The sequence below is a fragment of the Castor canadensis genome, chromosome 15 (assembly GCF_047511655.1).
Source record: "Castor canadensis chromosome 15, mCasCan1.hap1v2, whole genome shotgun sequence".
In the NCBI taxonomy this organism is placed as follows: Eukaryota; Metazoa; Chordata; class Mammalia; order Rodentia; family Castoridae; genus Castor; species Castor canadensis.
Window position 1 is genome coordinate 1,621,478 of NC_133400.1, and position 14,488 is coordinate 1,635,965.

General features: G+C 45.4%; 1 protein-coding gene across 12 annotated transcripts in view; it reads right to left on the bottom strand.

The window, feature by feature from the left end:
- The window catches only part of Banp (BTG3 associated nuclear protein), a 97,240-nt gene that overhangs the window by 68,260 nt on the left and 14,492 nt on the right, over positions 1-14,488 (bottom strand). For 6 of the 12 annotated variants that reach the window (XM_074055492.1, XM_020184139.2, XM_074055488.1 and 3 more), the window contains 3 exons: positions 7,882-8,047; positions 2,783-2,874; positions 342-541 (listed from right to left, as the gene is read on the bottom strand). In XM_074055492.1, the coding sequence (XP_073911593.1) occupies positions 342-541; positions 2,783-2,874; positions 7,882-7,969 (380 nt within the window). In that variant the 5' untranslated portion in view covers positions 7,970-8,047. Of the gene's footprint in view, positions 1-341; positions 542-2,782; positions 2,875-3,081; positions 4,533-7,881; positions 8,048-14,488 lie in introns of those variants that run through there. The other 6 variants (XM_074055493.1, XM_020184138.2, XM_074055491.1 and 3 more) reach the window with 3 other exon arrangements.

A 14,488-nucleotide genomic window follows, 5' to 3' on the forward strand; every position in this document is an offset into this window, starting at 1 on the left:
AAAGTCTAGATATACTCAAGTGAAATTTATAAACACACTTTTGAAGAAAACATGTCTGAAGACCAGCCAGACAGAGGTGGAGAAAGAAAAGAAGAAATGTGTATCTGCCAAGATTTGGTGTGGTCAGGTGCACAGGAAAGATGCATCAGTCTGGCTTGTGTCAATCGGAAAGTGGGAACAACTCAAGTGCTTCCAGCAGGGAGCCTGTGTTTAGTTTCGGTCTAACTGTAATCAGCGCCACAGAACCACAGGGGCAGATACCGGTGTCTACTGCAGATCCAGTAACAGCAGGAGCCTGGGCCAGCACACGGCCTTAGGCACCATGGCTCCTCTGTCCTTACCATCGCACTTTGTTGCAGGTCTGGGTGGCACCAAGCGGAGAGCCTGCCACCATGGGAACCTGGATGGGGCTGTGCTGTTTGTTGGTGACCAGGTCCAGCTTCTCTTCCAACGATTTACAAGTAGCCTCGAGAGCTTGCAGCTTGGCCTCAATGCTATCCAGCCGTAAGCATATTGTCTGGTTAATGGAATACAGGAAAGACTGGAAGTAAAGAAGAAGAAAGTGTCAGAAAGTGTCTTCAACTGTAAGGAGATAATTCCAAGGATGGCGAAAGCTGTTCCCTAGCTTCAATAACTCTGCTCCAGCAGAACAAACCCTACCTGGTGTCCACTTGTCTGTGTAACCAGAAGCACTGGAGTGTTAGAACCCGAAATGCGACTCCTTCCTCAGGCTCCCTCCACGTGCATCTGCAAGTCTCAGTTATGTTAGCCATATGCTAAAAGCTCCACGTCTTTAATATGCTATCATGTTAATCATTAAATTTACACATAAAGCTACCAAATACTTCTAACGGTGAAAACAGACTACGTATAGCACCCAAAAAACCTAAAAATGATAGGCCTCGCTATTTCACACCATGCTGCCCTAGAAAGACGCCCATTTGAAATCTAGGAATGCCCTTCACTGAACTTCCGAATAGCAAGTGTGCCACCTACTGGTCAGCAGGAGTTCATTCAAGGGAATCACAAAGTACTAAAGTTAAAACCACAGCATACATCACACCTTAGAAACCCGGAGAAGAAAATGCTGGTACGGTGAGCATTTTAAACAGGCTGAGCTTAGCTTCTAAAGTAATGCGTTTGCCTCATGTCCTGGTGAGCAGCCCTGCACAGAGAACTCACACACTACCCGAGCACCATCTCATCACAGGAGCACAAATGTACAAGGAAAAAGCAAAAGAAGCAAAACTCGCCCCCTTACAGACTGCCCTCCATCAACATGGTGCTGAAGCACTGTGTAAAGGAAGGAAGCCACAGGGGCTGTCTCAGGTGCCATAGGCCCCTTAGTCATCCTGATCTGAAGAGGCAGCACCGATGGTGCCGGTGGACGATGTCACCTTGAGGTCACCTTGCGATCAGACCACGGATGACTCCAGGATTTTTTATAATTAAAAACATCAGACATGTGCCTCCTAGATTCTTTCAACATGGGAAAACCATATTATTATAGTGCTGAGTCAGGGATGAATCTGCCTAGGGTGTGGGTGAAAATCACTGTTATAGACTAATAAAACAATTTATCAAACTAACGATGAAGAAAGAATAGGGAGTACACACAATTTTCAGTGGCCACAAATGGCTCAGACCTACTCATTAAAGAGTTTTGGCAATGTGGCACATGAATGTTTTTCAACAGCACGTGACTGTGTGACTGCATGTGACTACAGGTGTGTGCAGTGTTCACTGTCCCCAGAGGTGTGGCTGCTTTCCTTTTCACTTGATCCATTTTCTTGTTGTTCACAGCAATGTCTTGAGTTAAAGTGTGACTGCATTTTGAAATATGATACTGGGTGTCACTAATGCAATAGCCTTCTATCCACTAGTCTGAAATCAAAATTTTACTGACTATATTTTTAAATTTTTTACTAGAGTATATTAATTGTACAAAAACAATGGCATTTTTATACATGTATGTAACATATTTTGATCATGGTGAATGTATATTTTTATTATTATTGTACTGGGGATACATATAAAATTTCTTACAATTTGTCATAGTTGAATTCACCCCCTCTGATGAATATTTTTTTAAACCACCCATTTAAGCTGACACTGCTTCTCCTGGCTAACAAAATGACCTGGCCACCTCTACCCAAATGTACTATGTAAACAGTCACATAGGAAGTGGCTTGCTCTTGTACACTTGTCCCGTGTTGATGTTTACCTCTGACTGCAGACACCGAAACCAAACAAACACAAGAAGAAAAACTACCTCGCTGGCTGAATGAGTGGGTCTGAGAATCCCAGCTGGCAAACTTGAGGATTCGAGGGGTGTCAGGCACAGACATGATTCACCTTCCTCCTATCCAAGGTCATCCACAGGAAGATGCCCATTTGCCAGCACTGAAACCTGACAATGTTTATTTCTCATACTCTGCAAGCGGAAGGATGGCCTGTGCTCTCAAGCAGTGGGTTGAAAGACCCCCGGAAGTGCTCTCTCCACCTAACCCCAGAACCTGTAAACATGGCCTCATCTGGAGAAAGGGTCTCTGCAGATGAATTATGTAAGTGAAGTCACCCTGGCCTACCTCGGGAAGGCCCTAGACACATATTGCAGTGGTGTGACAAAGACCCCCTGGAGCTACCAGGGACTGGAAGAGGCAGGAAGGATCTTCCCCCTGGAGCCCCTCGGAGCCTCCAGAGGGCATGCAGCACTGCCACACCTGGACTTTGGACTTGTGGCCTCCAGAGCTGTGAGAGAGCAAGTGGTTCATAGCGTTACCTTTATAGAGGGGTCCTGACAATTGATTTCTAGTCGCTGGCGCTTCAAAGCAGGTTCATCTTCATCTGTCACTACATGATTCTCCAAAACAACTGAAAATCAATGGCAGAGGCAGAAATTAGAGTTTAACATGAAAAGTTTCTCAGAATTCTTTTACATCTAAGACAGTGAACAGTGCCGATGCTATAAGGTGGTTGAGAAATGGCACAATCTGTTTCTTATTGTTAAGTTTAAACTTGAAATTCTCAGCCAAGCCAAAACAGGAGTGCTCCCTCATTCCAAGGAAAACTGAGACTGACCAGGCAAATTGTTTTCCTAATGCAGCGCTGAGGTCTCACGACACCAGAACTCAGCCTTCCTGTTCAATGCTCTGAAGCCCATCTGAACTTGAGCGTGCCAAACCTTTCAGCAATGACTTCTTCCCAAGTTTGAATCATGGTGCTTCTGCTGGCTACCTCACTGCAAGATTGAGTGTACTGTCTGGGGCTCAGGATGCAGTTCAGTGGTTTAGTGCTTGCCTAGTGTGAGGCCCTGATCACCCCCACCACAAAGCGGAGGAGGCACTCTCTGCATGTCACACTTGCTCAGGTGTGGAGCAATGAAACTGGCTCAGCTCAACATGCTGAGTTGTGCAGAAGCCGGCCCCTACACAGGACAGCCTGCCTCCAAATAAGCAATGTGACCTGAACCCCAGGCCTGCCACAGTACCATCCCAACTTCCTTGTCTCATAGGAAATTGACTACAAAGTCAATATCAAAAAATAAGCAGAGTCAAAGACCAACATCACCCTCTCATCTCTGCAAATCACATTTCTATCTGTGTGACACTTCTAGTCCTTTACCTCGTCACTCTTTACAAACCTACATGTTTGGAATTACACATAGAATTTTATAGTCAACACTTTCATTGAAATTTTTGTCCTGTGTTTTTCCGTTTCTCTACAGTGTTTGTTTTCCTTTTCATCTCTTTGCCTGAAATGTCAGGTGCTACCTGGTGTAGTCCTCACTTCTTTCTGCATGCTCACATATAATATGTCATGAAGAAGGGGGAGAGACACCCACAGATCCAACCCATGGATCTGTATGTACTTTTGCTCCTTCCCCTAGCCATACATGGACAGCCCCCAGGAAAACGGCTTCAACTCCCCTTTAACAGAAATGAGTGTTGTTATGTTAGAACACAAAGAACATAATACACTAAGCAACAAGTGCATCATGTATGTTGTATACACACACATGAGCATGTTTACTGTGGTATTTTGGGCAGGACAAGACCATCAATCTGAATGTTGAACATTCATGAACAGGGCACAACCTATGGCACACACGTATCTCAGCAACCCCACACTGTCAAATGCACAGTCAGGCAGGTGACCCAACTGTGCCCTGGCTCCAACAGTGCAGACTGGCCATGACCTAGCTCTTCCCTGTCACCAACCATCTCCACTGAGGACATAACCTTCCCATCTAGCCTCACTCAGAGCCCATAATGTTTAGGAAGTCTTTCTCCCAACAGTCACAGCGCTACCCAGAACAGAAAGCTCCTTCCACACATGGCTGCCCACACATGGGCTAGGCACATCCTAGCACTCCAGGAAGGCCAAGTACATGGTCTCTTGGCCCTGCCCCACCTCAGTCAGAGCAGCTGCATTTGAACATGAGGAACATTCCAAGTTAAATCTCAACAGGGGAAGAAAGGCATGCAGTATCTTTGAGCCTAGGCACACCAGATGTTCACCTCAAATTCTAAACTGAAGGATTAGCACTTGAGCAAGGATGCCCGTGCAGGTCTAGACCAGAGCAGTAAGGTCTAACAAGGAGAGGGAAACAGCTGAGGCCAAGGAGCAGCCCTCAAGGAAGCACACTGCTGGCTGTATTCTGCCATGGCACAAACTCCAGGCAGCAGGGGACACTGCCACCAGTGTGCCTAACCCTGTGGGCAAATGCAGGATGAACACTGAAAAGGGAACCCGCACCTGCAGTGTCTGTGGCTGCTCACTTCAGTAGAAGCCTCTTTACTCTCTCTTGGAAACATAACTGCCTTGGGACTGGGGGCGGGGGGGGATCAGGGTCTTTTAATTTGCTGAATAGAAAACCAGTCCAGAGAGGCTCAGTGACTTGACACAGGTCACATAGCTTCTTTCTTCATAAAGCATGTCCCTTGGCAACACGAAGTACCTCAAGACTATAAGCAAAGGGCAGTGAGGATGGTATGTCACAGGAACTGTGCTTGCAGAAGAGTCAGAGGTATGTGTACCAGGCTCCAGCATAACTTTCTGCAGGTAACTACACAGTAAGGGATGTTTATTTTCCTCTTTGTACTTTGCTTTTTATAATTTTGTGTGTATTACTTTAAGAAGTAAGCAAACTTTGTTGTTGTTGTTCATTTTAGAGCCATCACAATATACTGGAATGATAGGCCTGAGGACAGTGACATCTTACTACATTCACACAGGTAAAGCAAGTACCACACGTGGCAGCTGCATGCAAAATCATAGGAACGTAAGAATCTTTGTTTTACATGCAAATAAAAGAAGACTAGTAGGACACACACTCTAACAACTAACAGCAGCCATGTTGCTAGGATCATTCTTTCTTGACTGTACTTTTTTTTTTTTTAACACTTTTTGGTATTTGTTACACAGCAATAGAAAACAAACACACATGTAACTGGTGCCCAATCAGTCCAATTTCTCTACACACTGTGGGCTGTTAGAAAGTAACATGAAGCATCTGCATTTACAACCTACCAGAAAGACAAAATACCAAACACACACCAGAAATGACTAGGAAAGCTATGTAGAGAACCACTTCCTTTGCCTGAGCACCCAGACTGCACTTCCTAGCCTCCGATGGAATAGGGGCATCCATGAAACCAAATAAGAGGAATGAAATGATGTGATTGCTTTCAAGCTCGGACTCTAAATTCCTCCACAGGAACCCATCCATGTACAGGAACCCATCCATGTTCTTTCCACTCCCCACAGCTGGATCCTGGAACCAGGAAGCCCTTGGAAGAGGGGCTGAGGACAAGAACATCTCACTGCAAAGTCCCAGAGTGACAGTGCAAAGCAGGCCCCCAGCCCCAACCACTTCATCAACTGGAACCACACTGAACTGTCCATAGAGTGTGACCACATTTTGCAGTTTCACAGGTTCCTATTTCAGAGATAAGGGAAAAGCGTAACCTCAAGCCCACTGTGGATGCAAATGTGTGTGCTGCACTGCGTGTGAGATGTATGGCATTCCAAGGAGTCAGAGATGGCGGCTTTATATCTTGGTAGATCTCAGAGGGTTCTGCACACAAGAAGGTTTCAACAGCCCAGAAACTGCGGTTCTCATCACTTAGGGAACAGAGACCAGACAAAATTAAGATCACACAAGGAAATTTATCTGGGAAGTGGGCTGCCTGAATCTTAATGTTCTAAATGGCTTAAAATTTATGTAACATTTTTCTTTTATAACACTGCAGTGTGTTCTCTGAAGAAACTGCCATTCGCCTGCTAAAATTTCAACACATTCTTTCTTAAACTGTTATGTGAGGTGACAGAGCTTCTTATAAAATCAGAAGCAAGGTAAGGTGAAAACTGACAAAAGCTGAGACTTCCTGTGAACATGGTGTAAACACTGTGTACACACGTATGTAAATGGAAAAATGAGACCTAGTGAAACTGTTCCAGGAAGGGAGGAGAGAGATAAAGGAGAATGATAGAGGGATGAATTCAACTATGTATATTTGATATATTGTAAGAACTTTTGTAAATGTCACAATGTACCCCCAGCACAAGAAAGTAAGGAGGGGGGAGGAGAGGAGGGGGGAAGGAGGGAGAGAGGAAGAGAGGAAGAGAGGAAGAAAGAGGGAGAGAGGGAGAGAGGGAGAGAGGGAGAGAGGGAGAGGGAGAGGGAGAGGGAGAGAGAGAGAGAGAGAGAGAGAGAGAGAGAGAGAGAGAGAGAGAGAAAGAGAAAGAAAGGAAAAGAAAAGAAAGAAAGCCTTGAAGCACTGCCTGCATACTCCTTTGTAGCTGCTCTTTTAATTCTGAAATTATGTTACTCCCCCTTTCCATACCATAACTTCTAAATGTAATGTTTTCACTAACATAACAAACACAGTATGAAAACTCTGTTTTGAATTCTAACATTCAAAACAGAATAACCAGGCATCCCAAATGCTCAGTGACTTTTGTGCACTTGTCACTTCAAACATACCAGAACTATACAATACTTGAAATGTTCAGGCAAAAAAATAGGAGCCCTATAAAGGAATCTTTAAAATAATAAACGTAAGCAAAGTTTTCACAGATGAAGTTCTAAAATTCAGAGGTTTATTTCTAAAAGGCCCCCTTAAAATAGATATTGAAAGTTTCAAACTACATTTATGCCTTTAACATCATAAAGAAAATCAGCAGCCTCAGAAGGGGAGGGGAAAGTCCCCAAGGGCGGTCAATGGAAAAATGAAAACTTTTTCTGGCAATCTGTCAGTGTCTTATCAAAATGTTAAACATACAGCAATTCCAGTTCTGGGAACTGACTTTACAAAAATATTTGCCAAGCCAGGCATGGTGGCACACTCCTATAATCCCAATACTCAAGAGGTGGAGGGAGGAGGATCACAAGTTTGAGGCCAGCCTGGACTACAAAGTGAATTCCAGGTCAACCTGACCTACACAGTGAAACTCAAAAAAAAAAAAAAAAGCCCTAAAAGAGAAACTGCAAAGCATGGCAACAGCCACCCCAAGGGAAGAGCTCACCAACCACAGAACACCTACAACCAGAATGCCACCAGGTTGGGAAAAAATAACTAGATTGCCACAGTCCACTCCAATGGCAAGTTTTACAATGGGGAAGCTATACACTAGAAGGGTGCAGAAATGCAGGACAGTGTGTGCATCTCCCCATGGAGAGGGCAATGAAGCAGGTGATGGGCACACAGGGAGGCAGGGACGGGGGCCAGGATGGAGGAGTGAGGAACAGAAACCAGTCAATGATCTGAGTTTTCAAACAGAGCAGGCATCGCCACTGCTTCTGTCTGCTTTAAAGGGAAGAACACAAGTGCAGCAGCTTTGGGTTTTAAGGAATGAAGATAGTAACAGTTCACCTACTGTCCCACAGCTCTGTACCTGGGTGGTCAGGACTCAGGTCTTCCACTGCTATCTGAACCACATCCGCGAGGTCCTGTTCTGACATCATCCAGAATGCAAGAAGAGGGGCCCGCGAACGAGCAAGAATCCAGTTCACAGGGAGACTGGGTTTCTGTCACCTACAAAACTGAAGCCCAGAAAGAGAGGAAAATTAACCAGCATAAATGTGACATGTGAAATTACAAAAACTACTAACCTTGTGTATGCAAGAGGATGTAAGTGTCTGTGGATTTTTTAATACGGAGTTTCTCTTTCCCCAGACCACCAAAAGGTTATTGTTCCCTGAGAGTTAACAAAACTGCTCATAACTTCATGGGTGGAGCAGCCCCCACCTGACAGCCTCTTATTTTCCCTCTTGATCTCATGCCACCTTCAAAACTGCCTTCCTAAAATGGGCTTGAAAGCCTCACCCCTAAGCCCAAAGTCGGCCCTGGCTGCCTACAGCAAGCATCCTGTCACTCACTACCTGCTACCCAAGGACTCTTAGCCCCTGCTGTGATCACCACATCCCAGAAAGCCACTGTAATAGCCGCATGGCATCACTGGTCTCTAACTGACACACCATTCCACCTCTAGAACTTCGCCCACACAGACACTTCTGTGACTTTTCCAGGTCCTATGACACTTTGATTAGGCCTCCAGACATCTTATTTTTGCAAAATAAAAATGAAGCCATGTCATTTGTCTGTCAACACACAAATCTAAATAATTTCAGAAAGACTAAATCAGAAGGGACCCAAGAGCAAACAAATACAACAGGCAGTTTCTTAACAAAAACAAAAATGAGAAAGTGAAAAAACATTTAAGGATACAAAGAAGTGAAAAAGATGAAATAAGTTAAAGAGAAAGTAGCAAAGACAGGCAAAGAAGATCTAACATGCATATAATAGGAGGCCACTAAAAGTGAAAAACACAACTGTCATTCAAGAAAATGCCAAGGGCTGCAAGTGCAGCTCAGCAGGGATAAGTGGAAAGAACAAAGAAAGGAAAAAAGAGAAGAAAGAGAGGGGACAAAAAGAGAAAGAGAGAGAGGAAGGGAGATAGGGAGGGAAAACTCTCCAAAAGGTGTGGTGGAGTGAAGCAGGATCGAAACTACTTATTTAAAGTGTACACCACAAACCTAGGAGAAGCAGGGAGAAGTTACATTCTAATAAAAATATTATTCGAAGAAAAAATAAAAATGCATTTTATATCCATTGAAGATTAGATGGCTTGCAACGGAAAGAAAATTAAATTATTCAACCGGAACAGAAGAAAACAGATTAACATATTTAAGATACCAAAGGAAAGAAACATGAGCCAAGAATTTTATATCCAGACAAAATCTCTCTCACTTTGATCCACATACAATATCAGAACAGTATTCCCATAAACACTTCCTACAGAACCTGCTAGAAAACAACTTCAGACAATCAAAATCAGTTAAGAGATAATATAAGAAGTGGCCGGTGGTGGAGAACTGAGAGCGGACAGACCCTATACAGTAGATGGTACACTTGCAATGGTGTGTGCTGAGCACACTGAGGCAACTACACTGCTTGGAATGAACAGAGAAGTTGTGAGATGACATTCAAGAAAATTTTAAAGACTTTTAGTATCATACTACATGATAGTGTTGAAAGTCCCTTCCAAGAAGGTCTTGCGTACAGATAAGTACTTATAGGAATTCCACTTTTATCATTCCTGATGTTCCTCAGTACACGGAAATGCAAACTCAGTGCTCAGAGAGAGGTCAAGTAAGTCATGGGAAGCCATGACTTGAAGTGAAGGTGTAAACGTGGGTGTGTGGGTGTGTGAGGGCATGTGTTTAGACACCCTGCCTCTGCCATTAAAGTTCCAGAAACAGCAATCAACCCTGGAGCCGTGTGCATCTCGGAGCACGGACTGTGTGGCTAAAATAGCATTTCTCAACAAAAAACCAGGATTTCTTAAAGAAATGGCTGATTTCAAATCTGAGCAAGAAATACAAGTGAGCCTATAACAGCTTGTCACACCACACATGAGGACACTATGACACTGAGCAGGGGCAGCACCCAAAGAACCAGGAGCCATCCTGAAAAAGCTTCTCTGGCCAAAATGAAAAAAGCTGACCATCAGCAAGGGCAACACTGCAATGCGGCTGAAAGAAATATCTTTAAATTCATGAGTTCATAATGATTTTTTTTCAAATAACTACTCACATTTACAGGGTGCTGGGGTCCACACCACCCCCTGCAGGAATTGTAGAGGGCAGAAGAACGTGCTGGACTGCACTCCAGACTGGAAAACCCTACCAATGACCCCATCTAATTAACACAGACCTGTATGGGGGGATGGGTAAACAGGGATATGTAGAAATAAAGTCTTTAAAAGTTAACAACAAAAAGTGGGACAAAACTAAACTACAGGGTTAAGAAATGTAATCAATCACCAAAGAAGTGAGGATACAGCCACACCACAGGAAAGGGCACGGCGGGGATGTGGAAGGCAAGAGGCATTGGCCAGTGTGATTCCTCTGGGGTGGGTAGCAGGGCACAGGGCACAGAGGCAAAACAGTTCATTCCTTTCTTCCACAGCAATAGAGAAACAACCAGCAAGCCTACTCAAAAAAATCTATGAGAGAAGACTTGCAGAAGAAAAGTCAAAATATGGAAACATAGTCCATCCTGTGTAATTGGTAAAAACACAAATGTGAACAGAACACCCTTGTTTCCCCATCAGCTCGCAGAAGCCACAAAGTGTGACTGCTGGAGGAGCTCAGGAAATGGGGCTCCTGGGCTGTGGCCCTGTCAACTGTGGGCCTCTCTGAAGAGCAACAGGGCAGCTACCAAACGCTATGTGGCCACAGCCATGACCCTGTGTTGACCATGTAAGATCCTCCAGCATACAAACTCATACTTTGTGCAAAGATCTACATTCAAAAAAGAACACCTGGACTGGAGGTGTGGCTCAAGTGTTAAGAGTGCCTGCTTTGGAAACACAAAACTGAGTTCAAACCCCAGTCCCAACAAGAGCAAAAAAAAAGAACCCTAACAGAGTAACAAGGCAGTGTTTTCGGCAGCAAAAGAATGAATGTAAAGTGTGGCACAGCTAAGCAATTGGAGGCCAGACACCTGTTGGAAGGATGAGGCAGGCCCCTCGGGAGCACCTCCCAACACAACTTCTGAGAACAGAAGTGTATAACATGCCTGAAAGAAAAGGGAAGAAGCTACCTAGACACAGAATCTTCCAGGTTAAGATATACAAGAGAGTTGAGAGACCAAGACATACAGGGTAAAAAGAAATGACTTTTCACTCTTCACTTTTTGTAGAACTTTATGTTCTTTATTATATGCATTCAATACCTTTTCAAAGATAAAAAACATACTTTTTTAAAAATGATCAGACAAATAAACATGGAGTAAGGGGCAAGACACAGGATGTCTCCATCCAACATCCATCAGTACTGGGTTATCTTCAGCACTTGGCCTGAGGAAGTGCCCTAGAACTGGGAGCCTGCAGCAGCTTCCCCAGTTGACACAATGAACCCACAGGCCTGGCGTGCTCCTGCTAACCTGTGTCCTCTAAGGACAGATCAATGCTACACATGGCATAGCTTCAGTCTTCTCTTTTCCAAATCAAGAGGCAAGGCAAAGGGATAAACTCAAGTTCTTAACGAAGGCCGTAGCCTCGGTTAGATGATACTGCTCATCTCAACTCTGCACTTAATTTGAATTAAGACAAGTAATTCAAGAAAACAAATGAAAAACCATTCTGGACCCTTTTCCAAAAGGCACGCAAAATTTTGTAGTTTCAGAGGCTACAAAAACAACAGAATTACTGGGTGCCTGTGCCTGTATCTATCCTCCCTTGCTGCTCAGCAAAGAGTCCTACTTAGGGCAGATGACACCAGACACACTCACCTTCCCAGCTTCTCCTAAAACAAGCTGTGGCCATGGGGCTAAATTCAAGCCAACAAGACATAGGCACAGAAGGCTCAGGAGGCCTCCTCGGGAAGTGGTCTGTGGCTCTGGTATTTTTCCATGCCCTGCTCCTGCTGGGTCCAGGCCTAGGATGAGGGAGGACAGGATGGAGAACCTGGAATGGGGGAGCAAAACACTGGAAGGAGCCCAGTCCCTTCATGTCTACAGAGGTGACCTACTGCCCTAGACTGCCTGCTGGGACTTCCTTGTAAGAAAGGACAATAACCAGCCACCTGGTTTAAAACTGCTTATCTTGGCCCTCAAGCCCATTCCCAAAGGCCCCCAGAGCACAGATTCCATGTTAAATACCTGCCTCTTGTAAGGGGCCAGAGAAACAGCGTTCAAATGCCCAGCTAAGCATTTTCCTGGTTTCTAAAAGCGCTACAAGCGGCTTAAGAAAATACTCTGAACTCATCATAAACCCTGAATCTTAACCTCATCCAAATGAGGACACCACCATTATCCAAGTTGTTTACTCACATTCTTCTGTTGCCAGGATAAAGAGTCATTTTAAAATTCTGCTAACAGTGAAGGTTTCAATAGGAAAAACTAGAGCAACAAGCCCAAGAAAACTGGAACAGAGCAATGTATGCGGTTGCCATTTTGGCAAGTGAAGTTTGCCATTTCTCAGAAGTCCTGGGGATAGTCCAGTCTTAATATAATAAAACATCTGGACTAAGATTAATAAAGACTCATTCTGCAATCACTATTTAGAACCCCACATCTCCCAGAGTGCACATGGAAAAAGAGCTTGCCAGCCCAAAGCAACAACCGGACTGCTCAGTAATGAGGGAACAGTTACATGGTGAAACACCACGAAGTCCTTAACGTAAGAATGATTTCATCACATGAACCAAGATGGAAAGATCTCCAGAATACAACAGAAAGGTACGTGGTGTGTATAGGAAGACACTAATTCTTCGCCTAACATCTGTGCCATGAGTCCTCCCATGTCTGTAAGTATGTACAGCCTGGTCTGGAAAAGCATATTCCAAATTTAAGGTGACCCCAGGATGGAGGCATAGATAACAAGGACTCCTCTCCCCTTGTGCTCCACCCCATAAATTATTTAGCTTTCCATAAGTACCTATTATTTGTTACTTACTGATTACCTACGAAGCTGTTTCTCTAAAGCAGAGTACACAGGTCAGGTGAGGCCAACTGAGTGACACTGTAGTAAACACGAGCGCCTTCTTTCACCTCTCCCTCACATGTCAACATGGGGATCATCCAGCCACCAGGCTACAGAGACAGAGCCACTGGAAACCCAGGCCCACCTCCGCCATTCGCCCCTGCCCTGTGAACTCCTTTGTGATTATGCACCAAGTTGCATGCTCTCTGTATCCTCCTTCCCTAGCTCTACTGGCCATCTTACTTCCTCTCCCTCCCTGTCCCCAGGAGCCCCTGCTTCTGCCTCCTTTCTAGCTCCTTCTCTGCTCCCCTTCAGATCACCATTCCTTCTTTCCTCTCCTCACACACCTTGGAACCCACATCATCCCTGCCTATCCCTCCCTTCCACCAAAGCTGCTCCAGCTGCAGGGCTCTGGGCTCCTGCAGGCTCCCCACACACATCCTCCATGAGTTTCCTACAAGACTCTGTCTGCCTGACCTGTCCTGGCCTCAGGCAGTCATCATCCCTCCATCTCTGCTGGGTCCCAGCAGAGATCCCATCACCTCCCAGCCAGGGTGCCCAGAGTTTGATGCTAAGCTCTCTGCTCAAGCCCTCTGGAACTCAACCTGGGGGCTTTCACACAACTAGCTGCAGATGCCACACACTCACCCTCCCAACTCAGACCTGCAGTGAAGGCCAGCACTACCTAGTACTCCCCTAGATAGCTCCCCTGAGGGTCAAGTCTCAATTTTAGCACTTCCAAACTGAACCCCACAAACCCACCACAGTCCTTGCATCTCAGCTGACAGCAGCACACACTCCTCAGCTGCTCAGGCCAAAACCTCCTGTCCTGGTTGTCTCTTCCAGCCCTATCTGTAGACCCTGACTGCCTCACCATCCCAGCACTGCCTGCCTGGCCCTAGGTCGTCACCTTGCACCTGGATTCCTGCTCAGTTCCCTTATGGCCTCTTTCTTTTGCTTGCCTGGTAACAGCTTTTGACAGCAGCTCAAGGGTCACATTCAACAAGGGTCAGACCATAACCCTCAACTGCCCAAGACCCTACAAAGGTGTTGTGACAGTTATGGCCCCTCTGCAGCTGGCTGTAGAACAGTCTACACCACTCTGGGTGCCCCTCTTGGGCCCTCTTCCCTGCTCACTCATGTGACCTATCCATTCCGCCCAAGACCCTGAGGCCCAACCCAGCTCAGGCCCTAACAGCCAGACATCAGCTTGCCCCTTCTCCACCTCCTGCTCTGTTCCCAGTCTCCATGGTGACACCAGGTCATACCCCACCAGCACCACCTCCCCAACTCCCTTTCCTGCTTTATTGTTTGCACTTTTCCTGTAACCTGTTACATATTTGGAATATTTGCTTTCCTTGAGCACCTGCCTCCAATATTGGGGGCTGAAACTCACAAAGCAGCTTTCACCTCTGTGCACACACCCAGCACAGGGCCTGGCACTGCTGGCCTTCAATGCACTCTCCCACCATGGACACTGTGGAAGACTTTCTGC